Raw genomic sequence first — 18,338 nt, 5'->3', positions numbered from 1 at the left:
TGTTTCCCAGCTCACTAATTGTTTTAGGGTCTTAGAGATCAATTTTCTTAGGCAGACAGCTGGCTCCTATTGTGGTAGCATTTGCCATGGAGCACCACTCTCCCTGGGCACAAACTCTGTTCTCTTATTGCCCCATAGAAATAACCCTGATACCCGCCCACGAGTCTACATCTTCCACTTGCTGGACAACCTTTCCCCCCAGTTCTCTGGAACTAACCACACGCTCTTGGCCTCTCACCCACCACTGCCCCTGTAGAGAAGACACCACCTCTGTGATTTCCCAGGTTTACTGGCTTTCCAGGAGGGAAAGTGTGGTCCAGGACCAAGAGTAGGACCAAAAGGGAAGACGGGGACCAGAAGTCTGGAGTGCTAGAGCTGAGTTGAATGTACTTAGTCTCATTGCACATGGCAGTGAATATGGATTAAATAGAAGCCCATGAAAATACTTGGTACAAGGAAGGAGGAGTGAGTGTTTTTGCTTGATTATCTTGTTCTTTCTTAGGGTAAGCTAAGTGGTCTTGAACAAGATGAGGGAAGGGAGCCCTTTATTTGCACATGATCTGACCAGGGCAATGGGCCAGTAAAGCCTCCAGGCTGCTAGACTGACCAGCTGGCTGACACCAGCATGACTCTGGAGAAATTGCTCCTAGAGGATAAAGCTTTTGCAAACAAGAGCTCATTAGTACGTACTAAGAGTATGGGTAACGGAACAACTGGACAGAAAACTCTGACCCCTGGGAGTGGGGAGGTGGGGAATAATCTCAGCCATTTATTGACTGTCTTACTGAGGTCAGAAACTGGACTTTGCTAAGCTGAAGATTAGGAAGAGGAAGAACTAGATAGAAATTATGGTTCAAGTGCATCAATGTATCCAGTGGTTCTCAAACTTTGCTGCCCATTAGAATCACTTGTAGTTTTAAAGATTCCTGATGCTTAAGCCACACCGTGGACCAATTAAATTGGAATATCTGGGCATGAGGACCACGCAGAGTATTAGGCCTGAGAACCAGTGACTTAACTGCTGTTGCTAGTGTGCCTATATCAGTGTTGTCTACCATGGACTGTAAGTTCTGGAACAAGAAGAATCACATGTATCCCACTTTATAGCATTCCATGTGGAGTCAGACACACAGCCAATGCTTCTGATGATGATGGAATACCTCAATCTGTTTGTCATTAACTCTGAAATTGGAATATGGTAGATATTCCAAGATCACACATATGTCCTGAAGTCACAGATGATAAACATTTTATTACACTAAAAAAGTCATCTGTTAACTGCTGAACTGCAGGGGGATCACATCTGAGGCTACTTCAGAAAAATGGCATCAGATAACAAATATAGATTGCTGGCATTACAAAATGGCTAGATTCTCCCCCACCTTCCTTCCTTAAATATTAATCAGTGGCTTAGACCAGTTCTAGTGGGAACACTTAATTGCTGACTTCACATAAAACCAGGATTAGCCTGATGTGCCAATGACATGAGCCCATTCCTGGCTGTCTTCCCAACAGCCAGACTGCTGTGGCTTGGACACTGAAGGCAACACCTGGGGGGCCTCAGTTCCACTGCTCTGTGGTGAGCTTGCTCTTCCTAATAACTGGCTCTGGAGTCAAATCAATAATGGTGGCATTGCCATCTGGGGCCCACATGAGCCCTCCGGGGCCTGCTGCATCCCTACTGGGCTGCGGTGGGGCTCTGAGGTTGGGGATGAGCAGCCTGGAGCCTGGTTCCATTTCACTACACAGCAAATTGTATACCCAAGGGAGTGGTCATGACTTGCTGCTCCTCATTCATGTGAGGAAGTGGTGCTTTGCCTGGGATCCTGTGTGTCAGAACCATAGCAGGCCTGGGAGGCATGTCCAACTGGGGTTGGGGAGGACAGGCCTGCATGACAGAGCTGGGGAGTGGTGGGGACAGAGGTGGAGGAACCAGCACTGCCTGCCTTTTGATTCAAAGCAACTTCAGAAAATCCCTGTGTCCATTTCCACATATTGGTTATTTGAGCATTTCCTAAATGGCTTCCTCATCCAGCCTGAAGGCAAAGAGACCATTCACCACCCTCTGGAGGCTCAGTTAGCAGTTCCAAGTGGCTGGCACACTGCACCTGAGTCCTGCAGTTCCTCAGGTTGACCTTAAATTCCCGAGGAGCACCTAAGGCAGAGCCATTTCCCAGATCCGCAGGCTACCTGGCTGTTCGAGGGGCACTGTGCTCCTTCCTGCTCCCACCCAGCAGTGTCTCTGAGGGCTTCCCATGGGATCAGATGGCCTCCTCCACCTGCAGTGTGAGTCGGGGGTGAGGGGCAGGCTGTCCGACACCCTCCTCAGTAGCTCATATTTCTCTGTTGCTCAGCTCACCTTCGCCCCAGCACCAGGCCCCACTACAGAGGCACACTGTTGACTGCAGTCTGCCACAGGACTGAGGTCAACAGTCAAGACATTTGTCTTTTCCCTTCCCCTGGGAAGCAGACATCGCCCCCTCATCCCAGGCCTGGAAGGAGGTTCCTCAGAGGCCCTACGTGGTAGCCGCAGCCTCCTGGCTGTCAATCTTGCACCAGGAAGTTGATGAGGGCAGTTCTCGGGGAGAGGAAGGACTTCTTGATGCTTCGCCCTTGCAAAAGCCTGACACCCAGCTCACTTTGGAGAACAAATTCGTGGACTTTGTCCTGGTCCTGGGCAACTTGTTGGGGCACAGGAATTTTGCCACAAGCTTTATTGTTGATCTGAGAAGGAGAAAAGCCAAGACAAACAATGAGGAACATCCTCAGAGTGGCAGGCGGCCCAATACCAAACCTCCTGCCTGCAAAGGGCGTGGCTGCATTTGTTTAGGGGAAGGGAATAGAGGTGGAGAAAGGAGGAAGTCAGCACCCTGCTTCCCACAAGGGTAAAACGCAACCAGCTGAATAGGATTAATACCTAGACCTGCAGAGAGAGACAGACACTGAGACTGCATGTGAGTGCTGAGCACTGCTCTCATACACAGCTGTGGTAGAGATGATGTCAAAAATCCTCAGCATGAGATGGCTTGGGCCATTTCCAGGCAGAAAGGGATTATTCTGTCATCGGGGCTCAAGTCTAAGTTCAGATCCAAGCTAGAGCGAGCTGTCCCCTCGGATTTTACCTAGGTCTCAAGTGGACCAAACAGTTGACAGTTTCACGGGGGACACAGTCAAACTTCTCTCTCTGCTGACTGGCTCCAGAAGGGGGTGCTCAAGTGTGACGACTTAGAAATTGGACCTACATCTTGTCACATTAATCACTCTTTCTCCCTTAACATGGATCAGTACAGTTCCAGACACAGGTGGGTATTCACCGAATATTGATTCAATGAGGGAAGATGACCACGTGGTTCAGCTTCTGAGCAGTCATGCTCCCAAATCCTCAATCCTATTGCTCCGAAATCTACACACACATTTCTCTCACTAACTCTTGTTTTTCACTTGGAAAATACAGTCACGGTCTTAGGAAAAGTTACGAGGAATAATTTCTCAAGTTTCAACCAAAGCACATTATCAAATGTCCCCTAATCATCCACTTCCTTTTTTTTCAGATTTCTGCAGAACTTGGTGGCATTTTTATTGTCTGCATTAGCCTAGGAAACTGGGAGAGGATATAAATAAAACACACAGTCCTGGCATATTATGAAATATTGTTTTGAAAGCGTGAGGCTCCATGCTGCAGGGTTTTAAAGCGTTCTGAAGCTGGGGAACTACGTGTGTGGTGTGAAGGACTGTGGCCCCTCTGCCCTGGTGTTTCTGAGTCATTAGAAGCTGCCTTCTTTCAAGGCCACATGCTGGGCTGGACTGAGACCCTGGAAGAGAGCTTCCACCTGTCACACAAGAGCCATGCCCCTAGTGAAGTCCTGGGGTCCCCAGCAGGGAATTCTCAGGACATGCAGTTGTCAGTGAATCATGTCTTTCCTCCTATGGAAGAGCAGCCCAGGCCAACATCTCCTTTGGGTCACCACCCACAGAGGGGGTGCTGGGCGAGGGGGAGCATGGTGCTCTCATGTGGGCAGACTCAGGTTTGACTCTCAGGCCTGGTCTTACAAGCTGTGGGATCTTGAGCTTAGTTGTTTTTTTTTTTTTTTTTTTTTTCTTAAGGACAGAATTCTCCAGATTCTGGAGTGAAGGAGGTAAAATAACCTGTGTAAAGCGACCAGCTCACTAAGCCGTACTCCCTCTGCCTTTGTCAAGAGTGGTGGCCAGGATAGAAGGAGCTGGCTGTGGGATGTCCTCTTTGACGCATGGCCTCAGCACAACAATGACCCATTTCTAAACGCTTCGAGCTTCCTGTGCTTTGCCGGAGCCGGACAGGCTGGTCCTAAGTCATCACTGGTGACAGCCTATCCAAGGGACCTGAGTCATTCTTGTCCACAGCTGGGGCTTTGGGGGCAGGGCATGTGATCTCTGGATGTGGCCATGGTGCTCCGAGTCTTTCCCATGCTGCCTCGGGCACCCTCACACGGTTCTGGCTCCCCGGGCCTCCCGAGTTGCCTTACCAAGGCAGTCCCTTTAGGGTGAGTAGGTGCCGATCATGCTCCCCCTGTCTCTGGCATAAAGTGCCAATGAGATGGGCAGACAAGTCAGGCTGGGACTCAACACTGAGCCTGGGCTTCAAGGGCCCAAAGAGGAATAAGCACATTGATATCACTTCAAACAGAGGCTGCTATGCTGGGGGGCTCTTGCACCTCCATCTTTGGAGAGGGCCTAAGCATGACTCTCCTGGACTTTTCTGACACCTGTCGGACAGGGCCCAGGCCACAGGTGTTCCTCCCACTCGAATCCATCACCTGTCGCCATCACGAGGGTAGCCTTGGAATGGCTAATAACAATACAAGCGTCCGTTTGCTGAGCTCGCGCTCCGCCAAGCACTGAACTATGCAATTCACTTGCATGAACCTGAGTCGCTGCGTGAATGTCCCATCCCATTTTACAGATGGGGAAGCTGAGGCACATGAAGTGAAGTCACTTGTCTACCTAGGCCTCCACCCCAGGCAGCGGTAGAGACAGGATGACCTGACACAGCCCCTCTCTCTCCTGCTCACACACCCTGACAGCCCCCGTCCTCTGAGGGGTGGAGTCTGGCCTCCGAGGAGGGGACACTCCCCACCTTTAGCCTTGTTTCCAGCACTGCCCTGTGCCCTCTGCTCCAGCCCCTCCCTGGCTCAGCCCCGGTCTCTGTGGACCTGCCTCCTGTGTTTGCTCCTGGTATTGCGGCACCCTTCTCTCCACTGGGGAGAGGCTGCTTCTCTTTCAAAGCCAAAGCCGCCTCTCCTTTTCCTCATGATGCATTTTCTGATTCTCCAACTGCCAGAAGTGGCAACACTGATGCTAGCAGCAGTCACCATTCATAGAGTAGATCTGGACTAGCTGTGTGACCGTCAGTGAGTTATTCTGCCCCATCCTGCCACCATTTCCTTGCCTGTAAGATAAGGTTAGTCACACATCTGCCTGTCTGTGAAATGGGGACAACAACAAGCCTGCCTCACAGAGCCACTGTGCTTAGTAAATAAGCTCACACCTGGGAAGTTCCAGGGCGGAGCGTGGCCCTGGGTCGGCGCTCACTCTGTGTTAAGAGGATTTTGTCATTAGTGCATCCAGAAGCAAGCTAAGCACTTCCTGGCATTATCCCACCTAATTCTCTCAATAGCCGGATAAGGCAGGCGCTGTGCGTGCCTCCATTTTATAACTCAGGAAACTGAGGCTTAGAGGTGTTAACTATGTTGTAAAACTAAGACTTATACCCAGGATGGCCCGACTTCCAAGCCCTTACATAAACTGTGTGTGACAGCTCATGTGCCCCCAGACCTTTGTTCCAAAGTGATAAGGCGGTAGCTCTTGTCTCTGTATCCCTGGTGGGGGCAGAGCCCAGCATGTCATAGGCACAAAGAACACGGGCACAACTGAACTGAATGACACTGAACTGTGCTTGCAGCATGTTTCTGGCCAGGGCACAAAGTGAGATCACGCGGAGTGAGAACCCAGGCCTTCACAGAAGTCTTTGCTGCTGGCACGGTGCCAACCCAGCCCGGGTTCTCAAGCTAGGTACACCTGCAGAAAGTCTTACACATGCTTTTAATTTTAGGTTTGCATTTCAATGATTATCTAAAATTATTTTACCAATGATCAAAACTCTATTTCTTTTCTGCAGTGGTAATTTAAGATAGAAAGATATTTTCATAGACTGAAGCTCTCCCTTTTTCTCAAGTTAGCATGTCTCAACTGGGCTGAGGACAAGTTCTTAGGGATGCATGAGATATTTATTTATCATAAACATTACTCAAATTAAAGCAATTTCTGGGCTGGGGCCGGGTGTGGTGGCTCCCACCTGTAATCCCAGCACTTTGGGAGGCTGAGGCGGGCAGATCACATGAGGTCAGGAGTTTGAAATCAGCCTGGCCAACATGATGAAACTCCATCTCTACTAAAAATACAAAAATTAGCTGCGCATGGTAGCACATGCCTGTAATCTCAGCTAACTGGGAGGCTGAGCCAGGAGAATTGCTTGAGGCAGAGGTTGTAGTGAGCCAAGATTGTGCCACTGCACTCCAGCTTGGGCGACAGAGTGAGACTCTGTCTCAAAAAAAAAAAAAAAAAAAATTCTGGGTTGGGTGTGGTGGCTCATGTCTCTAATCCCAGCAATTTGGGAGGCTGAGGCAAAAAGACTGTTTGAGCCCAGGAGCTTGAGACCAGCCCGGGCAACAGAGTGAGACCATGTCTCTATTAAATAATAATAATAATAATGATGATGATGAAAAGAAATTTCCTCTATGCCACAAGGATGGTTTTGGTTTTGAAGATTTTTGGAAGAAGTCTGCCAGGGCACTCTCACCTCCTCTCCCTTTGGGGTGGGGTGGCAGAGAACATAGTGCCAGGAGAGTTGGTGCGAAGACAAGGGAGCTGTGAAAGAGCCCGGTCTCCTTGGCAAAGTATTGTCTTTCCAAACCTCCACCTTCCTGCTGGGCCCTGGGCCTGCACAGGTGCAGAGGGGCCAGGGCCTGGCTGGCCAACCTCTGTGGGGCTATGCCCTCCCTCAGCCCCTAGGTGGGTTTGTTCAGGGCACTTTTCACAATTTGCAGTCATTTTATTTATTTTCCTCTTTCCTTTTTATTCTTCCCTCTCTCTCCTACTATGCTTTAAGCTCCATGAGGGCAGGGAACCTGTCTGTCCTATCTTGATTTTGTATCCCCAGAGCACTATGCCTGATGTAGAGTCAGACTTGATAAGCATTTGTGAATAAACGAATAAACCTGGGCTAGGTGGACCAACTTCACTGAGCCTCAGTCCTCAATTGAAAAAATGAGAACGGCAACACCCACTTTATAGGGTGATAAGAGTGAAATGATAATTTTGAATGTGAATTACCTGGCCCCATGTGTGGTTCCGGGGAGACATGTGGTTCAAAGTCCACTCCCTGTCCTCTTTTTTTCTTCAGACACATCAGCATATTTAAGAGATATTCATCATAAATGTGTCTCATTTAACAAATTAAGTAAATGTAGAAAAATCACATATAGGATAAACAATAAGGGGGTTACTTGCTCTTAGAAAAGGTTTAAACAATAAACTCCTCTTATGTACTTAAAATTACCTAATTTACAAAAAAAAAAAAAAATTATGGAGGCTTTCTGAATTACGTTTTATAGGTATTACTGCATAGCCACCCACCTCACTGTTACCCTTCCCCAGCCCCCAAAAGCCCCCAAGAGCACCTGAGTGAAATTGAGAGCGACTGAAACATGGTCCTCAGCTGGAAAAACAATGAGAACCTATAAGGCAGGCCAGGTTTATGACTCCCCTTTCCAAGCCCTTGAGGGTCATGAGAGTTTCATGCTCACATGCTTCTGGGGTGTGGTGACCTACAAAACTGAGGGTACTGGCAAAGGAAAGACAGGCCTTGTGCCTTCCGGTCACAAGGTGTGGCTGAGGGCTGAGCTGAGTGAGCCAGAAAGGCCTGCTAATAGACCTCTCAAAACCACCACAGTGTTTAGGGGCCACTAGCAGGGCAGGGACTGCCGGGCTCTGGGGTTGAGGGGAGATACTTACCAGAACTGCCATCTGGACGACCTCCGGCTGCTGCAGGAACTCCGGGTCCACGGCAGGCCATGCCTGGAGCAGCACATTGGCGTCCCAGGAGTAGTGGGCACAGAGCTTCCTTGGCACCAGCGCCAGGCCTGCAATGCCAAGGCACAGAAGAGTGGGGTCACTCTAAGAACAGGGAGGCTTATGAGAGCAGGACCAAAGCTTCCGCCCCCACACAGCACAGCCTGCCAGGTGCTCAACACTTTGGCCTGGTTTAGAATCCCAGGTTGCTGGGGAGCTCTTGTTGTTCACAGACGGCGCGCAGGGCTGTGAAGATGGGTGGCTATGCCATTCTGAAGTGTGCATGTGGAGACACAGGCTGCTGGTGTGAATGGCATCCCCCTGAAGTTCCGCTGGTGAAGGAATGCCTTTGTGCTGCCCTGAGAGCTGATTCCAAAGTACGGAGCGGCATTCGCTACGTATCTCGCCTATGCATTCTATAGTCTGAGAAGGCCTCCCAACCTGTTCTTTTACTCATAACCAACCTATTATTTTACTCACAATTACTGGAGCCAGGATGCAGTGAACAGCAGGACACTCCTCACCATGCACAGAGGGATCCTAACCTTCCCGCAAACTTCCTCTTGGGAATGGAGCCCTCTGATTACTGGAATGGAAGGAGCTTTCCTTGGCTCAGGGTGGGCCAAAGATGAGGAAACACTGAGGAATGAAACCGTCTCAAGCCCCATTTCCCAGAATGCTTTGTGCCACAGCCCCCAAGTAGAGGTGGCACTAAGGGTAGCAGAAGGCCAGCTGTCCAAGTGCAGTGGCAGTGGCCAGTGCTCCAGGACTTTAACTAGGGCTCGTCCTAGCAGGGAAAGCTTTGACTTCAAAGCCTCTGCTGTAATCTCAGCACTTTGGGAGGCCGAGATGGGAGGACCGCTTGAGGCCAGGAGTTTAAGATAAGGCTGGGGAACACAGCAAGACCCCATCTGTGAAAAAAAAAAAATTCGCCAGCATGGTGGCTCATGCCTCTAATCCCAGGTACTTGGGAGGCTGAGGCAAGAAGACTGCTTGAGCCCAGGAGTTTGAGGCTGTAGTGAGCTATGATTCCCCCACTGTAGTCCAATCTGGGTGACAGAGCAAGACCGTGCTTCATAGATAGACAGATAGGTAGGTAGGTAGGTAGGTAGGTAGACAGGTAGGTAGATAGATGCAAGCCTCTACTGATTTCATGAGTACAAGAGATGCCCCCAAAGGTACAGGGAATACACACCACAGAAAAATAGATCCCTGGGCAGAAGCGGGCAAGTGAATATGGCCAGCATGCCCATTTTGGAGCAGTGCCCTGGCAGCTGTAGTCCTCACCTGGGAATAGCTTTTCCATTGGTGGTGGAACTGGCCCTTCAACACCTCTCCCTTGTTATTAGCCCTGAGACTAGAACAATGCATTAGAGGGATAGGTCCATGGCTCAGGGTATGGGCTGAAGCTGAGTCTGTGACAGAGGGAGTCAATTCCACCAAAACCAGCTCCAGTAACACTGGGTTGTGAATGACAACTTTTTGTTTTATCTTCCTTGATGACAAATGTAGTGTACACGCTCCTTGCAGAAAATTTGGAAAGGTCCAAAATATAAAAATAAACATCGTGTTCACCCAGATAGCATTTTTAACTTTTTGAGATGGAGTTTCGCTCATTGCCCAGGCTGGAGTGCAGTGGCACAATCTCAGCTCACTGCAACCTCTGCCTCCCAGGTTCAAGTGATTTTCCTGCCTCAGCCTCCCGAGTAGCTGGGGTTACAGGTGCCCACCAACAAGCCTGGCTAATTTTTTGTATTTTTAGTAGAGATGGGGCATCATCATGTTGGCCAGGCTGGTCTCGAACTCCTGACCTCAGGTGATCCACCTGCCTCGGCCTCCTGAAGTGCTGGGATTACAGGCATGAGCCACCGCACCCAGCCCCAGATAGCATTTTAAACTTATTTTAAAAGATAGTAATTTAATGTATGCAATACTATTTGTATATATAAACCAACTCTACAAAACACTACCACTACAAGATCATGTTGTAAATACGATTTTGTATGTTCTTTTTCCCATGTTTTAAAATGATATTTCACAGCAAAAATGACACACAATTCTATATATATATAATAGGACCCTAGTTTAATAAAAATTTTATATGAACAGATTGGAAGGAAATAGTAATAACATCGATTGGAATAAAATAGTAATAACATTGGTAGTAAATAAATCAAAGTAGTATCTCTGGGGAGGAGAAGTACGGGTGATTTCTCTTTGTTTCTTTTTTTGAGACAGAGTCTCACTCTGTCATCCAAGCTGGAGTGCAGTGGTAAGACCTTGACTCACTGCAACCTCTGCCTCCCAGGTTAAAGCGATTCTTGTGCCTCAGCCTCCTGAGTAGCTGAGACTACAGATGTGCGTCACCACGCCTGGCTAATTTTTGTATTTTTAGTAGAGACAGGGTTTCACCACGTTGGCCAGGCTGGTCTCAAACTCCTGGCTTCAGGTGATCTGCCTGCCTCAGCCTCCCAAAGTGCTGGGATTACAGGCATAAGCCACCGTGCCCAGCCTTGTCTTTCTTTTTAAAATACTATGTTATAGATTTTCTACCAAGGATGTTTTATTACTTTTTTAATTTGAAAAAATATTTAAAAATAACATTTTTTCATCCTGTGAGATCAATTTTTTTCTTTTAGTTTCTTTTCATGATTTCATTTTCTTCTCCATATAATTTTCAAATCTATTAGTGATTTATTTTGTGTTTACTGTGAAAAAACATTATTAAAAAGAAAACAACATGGTCAACTTTCCAAACCCAATTTGTTGAATACATCTTCCCTTCCCTATTGGTTTGTGATTTTTCTTTCAAGATGTATTATACCAGGGACTGTTTCAAAAACTGTTCACTTCTGAGCTACTCAAAGTGCCTGTTTGCCATGAGGTAAAGAACTTGGGCCAGAATGTAAATCAACACATCGCCTCCTTCATTGAGAGGGAAAAAAATGGTAGCCGAACTCAATGGTGTCTTCGGTGACACAGCTGACTTATGAGCTAGCACAAGCTCCTTATCTTGTTGTGGACTGGAGCTGAGAGTTCCACCGACTGCTCTGACTTGCACTTTCCATCAGTCCACTCTTCTGTTGACCTGTCTTGGTTCTTGTGCCAGTGCCACAGCTTTATTTGTTGTATGTAGCTTTCCATGTTTTACGACCTGGCACTCTTGCTGTAACCCTGTGTTGCCAGTCAGCCTGAGGGAAGTGAAGATTCCTTAGAAGCTGAGGATCATGTGGTATGAAAGACAGATTCCTGCTGCCCAGATGGCTCCTGTGGCCCGGGGCTTTTGCGCTTACTAATGAACCTATTCTGTGTCTAACAGATGTGCCTTTTGGCAGAAGGAGAAAGGAGATTCCTGCTTGTTCAGATGGAATCCTGTTAAAACTCACATCTGAATATGAGACGGAGGTCACAGAAGAGAGATCATCACTTCTTTTAGCGAGCTGGCCCTGTGTGGCTTGTCCTGTGACCCAGCTGCAGTGGGAAGATTTCCAAAACCTCCGTATGGCAGTTGTACAGGATGCCTGGGAGATGAAAGGACCTTGGACACAAATGTTCTGGGCAGAAGCTGTTACAAATTCCACTTTAAAAAAAAAATGAGGAAGCCCAGCCTTCCTGGAGCAGTCAGGATGCTTATTTATAGTAGCCTGGGTCCCTGCCAACATTTCCATATAGATGGGAGTGGGGCCATCCTGTTCAGCAGTGAGGAACAGAAACTCAGGACCCTGGTTTTTATGTAGTGTTTTTGCCTCCTTGCTCATTTGAGGGAAGTAAAAATACCTAACACTTGCGTGGAAAATACAATGATTCCTTTATGTTGTAATGCCAAGGGGAGAGGTCAGGTGGAGAGCTGGCCTTCAGGACACACATGGGGAAAGTCCAAACACAGGCTGGGAAGTGGCAAGGCCCTGGCACGCAAGCCTACCTGACAAGGCTGGCTGTGGCCCACAGTCCACCCCCTTTCTTCCCTCCTCTGGGTGAGCTGCTGTTGCAGACTTTCCCGCAGAATAACTGAAACAAGCCTCCTCTCCCCACTGAGAGGTGGTGAGGCACCCCAGAGGGATCATGGCTTCTGTGGATGGCAGTCCTCTCCTGCTGGCCATCTTCAGGCCTGCCTCCACCTCATCTCCCCACCCCTGCACTCATAGACACACCAGCGGGGAAGACGCGGGGGCTCTGCGGCGTCTGATCCCTGCTGTGCCGCGTCTAGCCTTGGCAATTCCAAGGAAGTGAACAGGAAGTGAGGCCACTTTGCTTTATCCTCTATCCAGAGAAATAATTTCATTGACATTATGTTGAAATAGCAACATCTGCACAGCACACACATTTCGTGTATAAAAAACTATCAGAGCATCAGTGGGTATCTTGTTCTCCCCTGTAATTATCACACATACTTCCATATGATTTTTACGTTTATAATTTTGTTGAAGTTAATGAGTACAACGTATAGAGAGCAAAACACAATAGCTACATTTCACAGCCACTTTTTATAAAAAGCTATGAAGAAAGTCATCCCAAATTATTTTATGAAGAAAAATAGAGTTGTGGACTGAGACCTCAAGAGGGAGAATTCCTTCAGAATCCCTAAGGGAGATAAAGGCTCTCCTCACTGTGCTCTCAAAATTAAGGTGTTGATGGATTACTTGGAGATCATCAGTCAGACACCAGAGGCAAAAGCAAGAAGGAAAAGTCACTGTAGAACTATAAAAATGGCCAGAGAAACAGAAATGCTAAGATCTTACTTATTTTAAATAACTTGTATTTTGGACAAGGGACTAATCTCAAAGAGGCACACAAAGACACACACACACACAGACACACACACACACAGCAAAAGAAGGACTATCACCCAAATGCCCATCACTACATTCATTGGTTAGGACTCCCTATCTCTGTTAAAAAAGAATGGAATATTGTTGATACAGAACCACTCTACAGCACAGGAAGAGCAAAAAATGTTTGTACAGGATGTTAACACCTGTATAAAGGTAGACAAGTCACATCCATCCATCACATTCTTCTGTCAGATTAAACATAGCATTGGTGACAAAGGTTCTCTGGGAAGCAACTGAGTGACAGCTTAGGACACACTTTCTAGTAATGTTGAATATTTTACAAAACACGTATAGACATGCTTTTCAATTTAAAAATTAGGTTTTGCTTTGCTTTAAGAAGCCCAGAGAGGCACGCTGGAAACTGGACAGATTTTCTGCAGATGGTTGTAGGCACTTTTCTTCAGAAGCTGGGCACATACAGAGTGAGTTCACTCCCTGGGAGCAGTACCCTGAGGGCAGGCCAGCCAGGGCTCCGAGTGCTCCTGCAGGCACACTCCACGCACTCTGCCACACGCAGCAGAAGGAATGCCTGCCTCAGACAGTAGTAAGATGAATGGTTGGATCTGGTTAGGTGTGTGTGTACATGTGGGTGTTAAAACCTTCAGGCCAGGTGTGGTGGCGCACACCTATAATCCCAGCACTTTGAGAGGCTGAGGTGGAGGGATCGCTTAAGCCCAGGAGTTCGAGACTAGACTCGGCCCTTCTCTCTACAAAAAAATCAAAAATTAGCCAGATGTGGTGGCACACGCCTATGTCCCAGCTCCTCAGGAGGCTGAGGCGGGAGGATCACCTGAGCCTGAGAGGTTGAGGTTGCAGTGAGCCGTGATCATGCCACTGCACTCAGCCTGGGCAACAGAGTGAGACCCTGTCTCAAAAAATAAATAAATAAATATAAAAAATAAAACTTTCCACTGGAAATGAATTCCTTCCTCCCTCCCTTCCTCTCTCATGGTCTATACTATTTTCCAGAATTAGAATCTCAACACTCAAGACTTATGAGTTTAGAAAGGCAATTTAAAAAATCCTTTATGCTGCAATAATTATAGATTCACAGGAAGTTACAAAGAAATGTTCAGGAGGTCCTGTGTACCCTTCACCCAGCCTCCTCCAATGGTCACAGCTGGCATGATTATATCACAATATCAAAACCAGGAAGTTCACATGAATGCAATCCACAGAGCTTATTTGGATTCCATCAGTTTAATAACTAATGTGTGTGTGTGTGTGTGTGTGTGTGTATGTGTGTATAGCTTAGCATAACCATGTGTAGCTTCATGTAACCACCACCAGTTAACACAGTCAAGAGCCACCATCCCCAACTCCTAACCCACGGCAACCATGAATATGTTCTCCATCTCTACAATTGTGTTATCTCAGGACTGTTATATAAATGGAATAATATGGTAGATTGCTTCAGTGATTAACTTCTTTCAATCAGCATATTCTCGTAAGATCCATCCAAGCTGTTGCCTGTTGGGTCATTTTTGAGGATGGTGAAATTATGTCTCCAACATGAGCACCACCAAGGAGCTCGCTGTTTGGTGATCTATCTTCCTTCCTTCCCTTCCTTCCCTTCCCTCCCTCCCTTCCCTCCCTCCCTCCCTCCCTCCCTCCCCTTCCTTCCCTTCCCTCCCTCCCTCCCTCCCTCCCTCCCTCCCTTCCTTCCTTCCTTCCTTTTCTTTTCTGTTCTGTCTTTATTTTTGAGACAGAGTCTCACTCTGTCGCCCAGGCAGGAGTGCTGTGGCACAATCTCAGCTCACTGCAACCTCCACCTCCCAGGTTCAAGCCATTCTCCTGCCCCAGCCCATCCTGAGTAGCTAGGATTATAGGCATGTGCCACCATGCCCGGCTAATTTTTTGTATTTTTTAGTAGAGACAGAGTTTTACCATGTTGGCCAAGCTGGTCTCCTGACTTCAGGTGATCTGTCCGCTTTGGCCTCGCAAAGTGCTGGGAATACAGGAGTGAGCCAGTGTGCCTGTTTGATGCTTTTCTGCTCTTTTACTGTTCACCAACAAAGGAACCCTTGAGTCTTTCATCTAGAAACAGTATCAGTGGCTCCAAATACTCAAAATTTCCCTAGGCAAGCAGCTACCACCCTCATCTAGATAGGACAGTATTATGGTAAACAAAAGAAACTTTGTGAATTCAGATGTGGTGTCTTTAGCTTCTCAGATCCAAAGCTTTAGGAAGGAAAAAAAAGATTTCCTCATCCTGTTTGCAAACTGCCAAGACGCTGGGTCTGTTTCTTATAAAAGGTCTCCATTCACTCTTTAAGCAATTGATAGAGGACTGTTAGGCTCTAAGTACTTTGGGCATCTCTAAAATGTTTCCTTTTTATCCAGGGCAATAATGGCCACTATGCCAAGAGGACTTCAAATCTCCCTTAAGATATAGATCTCAATTCTGTTGCTTTGGGGAGAACTTCTCCTTTGAAAATCAGCCTCTCAGGGGAACTCTGGGAATGGTCATTTCTGAACATGCCACCTTGGTGGACCATGTTCTCTTCAGTCATTCTGGAGTTATCTTTCTAAGATGCAGGAATAAAACCGAAGGTATATGAAAGGTAAGTGTTTTAGAAAAAATGAAATATGCATAAAAACTGTCCCAGATCCTTGGGACAGGAATGAATTGACAGTCTGAGAAGACAATATTGAGGCCCTATCACAATATAGTGCTTCTGTTTGCAAAGGACTTTCAACATCCTGTTACATTAACCATTCTCACATGCTGGGAGAGGCAAGAGGCATCATTTCCCCCTTCTCTCCTGGGGGCACCTAATGCCCATGAGTAATGACCCAGGGGGACATTCCTGGTGCTTAAGCCTCCCCACTTGCTTGGGCTATGTCCCCAGCTGCTCATTCAGAAAAAACGATACACATCTCACGGGGGAGAGCAGGAGACATAGGTTTCCCACTGCTTCTTTGAATTGAAAAAAAAAAATTACTTGCTATAGATCTGTAAAACTTTAGGGAGGACTGCAACTGAAATGAACACAATGTCCACTGCTCCAACTGCTCTCTCCCGCTTTCCTACAAATGCCTAGAACACTGCCTGACACATAGTACATGCTCAATCAATGTTTATGGAATGACTGATGGAAACACTGTAGCAAAACTAAGATTCCATCTAGATCCGCTCTTCACTATAAAACTGATCGCAAAAGCCCCGGTGGGGTAACGTGTAGAAAAATCACGGTGCCAAGTTTGAAATGGGCCAGTTTCTACCACACTTCTTTAGAACATGTCCTGTTGGAGATCTGGTCACAGAAATGAAGGACAGACTGACAGAGGCAACACCACAGTGTACACTGTACCGTAAGACCTGCCTGGGAGAGGAAGGACCCTAGAGAGGGTAGTTCCTCTGACTCCGGTATTCTAGATGCAGAGACCAGAGGGGCATGCGGGAGGGAGTTTCTGAAAATCCAATTTACATCAGTCCTTCCTGGGAGAAACAAAATGAAGGAGGTAGACAGATAATGTGGGCCAAAGAAGGAAGATGAAAGGGAGAAATGTATATTCTATAATAAGAGTGGGTGAGTTTATCACAAATTGGGTCAGTATTGTTTTATAGCAAAGACTATGACAGAATTAACAGCAGGCCACTTAAAAGACTTAATGTGGGGCCGGGCGCAGTGGCTCACGCCTGTAATCCCAGCAATTTGGGAGGCTGAGGCGGGCTGATCATGAGGTCAGAAGATCAAGACCATCCTGAGCAACATGGTGAAACCCCATCTCTACTAAAAATACAAAAAATTAGCCAGGTGTGGTGGCGGGTGCCTGTAGTCCCAGCTACTGAGGAGGCTGAGACAGGCGAATGGCGTGAACCCTGGGAGGCAGAGCTTGCAGTGAGCCGAGATAGTGCCATTGCACTCCAGCCTGGGCGACAGAACGAGACTCTATCTCCAAAAAAAAAAAAAAAAAAAAAAAAGAGAAGATAATAAAAGGCTGCAAAATACAATATAATATGGCTGCAGCTTGTCAGGGCCTACCACCACCCTCCTGAAGTCTCTTGTAACACAGTAAAAAGAGGTGGCTGGGCGCTGTGGTTCACGCCTGCAATTCCAGCACTTTGGGAGGCTGAGGTGGGCAGATCACCTGAAGTCAGGAGTTTGAGACCAGCCTGGTCAACATGGCGAAACCCCATCTCTACTAAAAATACAAAAATTAGCCAGGTGTGGTGGCGTGTGCCTGTAATCCCAGCTACTCAAGAGGCTAAGGCATGAGAATTGCTTGAACCCGGGAGGCGGAGGTTGCAGTGAGCTGAGATGGCGCTACTGCACTGCAGTCTGGGCGACAGAGTGTGACTCTGTTTCAAAAAAAAAAAGACAGAGGCAACTCATTCCCTCTGTGAAGTCAGTGAAACCCTCTTTCACTAACCTAACAATTCATATTGAGAAAAAGCTAGTGTTAGTAAAATAACTGAAAATTCTGTATAACCCCAGCAAATAGATTTTTTTGCAAATAGATTTTTTTCCAAATAGAATTTAACGGTATATTAAGTCTACCATGCCATGGTCAATATGAATTTATCTGAGGATATCTCAATATTAGGCAATCAATGAACTGAACACATAGGCAATCAATGAACTGAATATACATCATATCTAAAGGGCAAAAGAGAAAATTAAAAGCAAATAATACATCACCTCAACAACTGGACAACAGGCATTAAGTAAAATATAACTCCCATTCCTAATATGAGTGCTGGTAAACAAAAACAGAAGGCTGCTTCCTTAACATGACAGAGACTATCCACCCCAAACCAACAGCCAACATCACATCTAACCAGGGAGGCGTTTGTTCCATTTATATCTGGAAATGAGACCTGATTGCCTATAGCCAGCATCCTTTAACACTGCAGAGGGTTTTCTAAGAAGTATAATAAAGAAAATAATCAGACACCATGGTATAACTATTAGAAGAAGAAAGCATCCTTATTTGCTGGTCATAGAATCCTAGAAAATCCAAGAGGATTTTACCTGTTAAAGTAAGAGAGATCAGTAGGGAATTAGGACAGAAAACAAATAGGTAAATCAAAATTTAAAAAATTATATGCCGTTGGAATAGGTTCTGGAGATCTACTGTGCATCCTGGTGACTACAGTTAATAGCAATGCATTATTTAGTTGAAAATTGCTAAGAGAGTAGATATTTAACATTCCCATCACAACAAATGATATGTGTGAGGTGATGGATATGCTAATTACCTTGGTTTAATCATTCCACAATGTGTACATATATCAAAACATCACATTGTACACCATAGATATATGCAATTTTTATTTCTCAATTACATCTTTTTAAAAAGACAGTAGGCCAGGTGCAGTGGCTCATGCCTATAATCCCAGCACTTTGGGAGGCCAAGGAGGGAGGATTGCTTGAGCCAGGAGCTCAGGACCAG

The 18,338-nt window shown here is 46.7% G+C and overlaps 1 protein-coding gene across 2 annotated transcripts in view; it reads right to left on the bottom strand.

Annotated features, from left to right (window-relative positions):
* Positions 1–1,227: 1,227 nt before the first annotated feature.
* The window catches only part of LARS2 (leucyl-tRNA synthetase 2, mitochondrial), a 161,765-nt gene continuing 144,654 nt past the window's right edge, over positions 1,228–18,338 (bottom strand). For both annotated transcript variants that reach the window (XM_030936067.1, XM_010374389.2), the window contains 2 exons: positions 8,050–8,177; positions 1,228–2,724 (listed from right to left, as the gene is read on the bottom strand). In XM_030936067.1, the coding sequence (XP_030791927.1) occupies positions 2,545–2,724; positions 8,050–8,177 (308 nt within the window). In that variant the 3' untranslated portion in view covers positions 1,228–2,544. The remainder of the gene's footprint in view (positions 2,725–8,049; positions 8,178–18,338) is intronic.

The sequence above is a fragment of the Rhinopithecus roxellana genome, chromosome 1, assembly GCF_007565055.1.
Source record: "Rhinopithecus roxellana isolate Shanxi Qingling chromosome 1, ASM756505v1, whole genome shotgun sequence".
Lineage (NCBI taxonomy): Eukaryota > Metazoa > Chordata > Mammalia > Primates > Cercopithecidae > Rhinopithecus > Rhinopithecus roxellana.
Note: the sequence above shows the minus strand (reverse complement) of the source record. Positions and strands in the feature narration are given on the sequence as shown.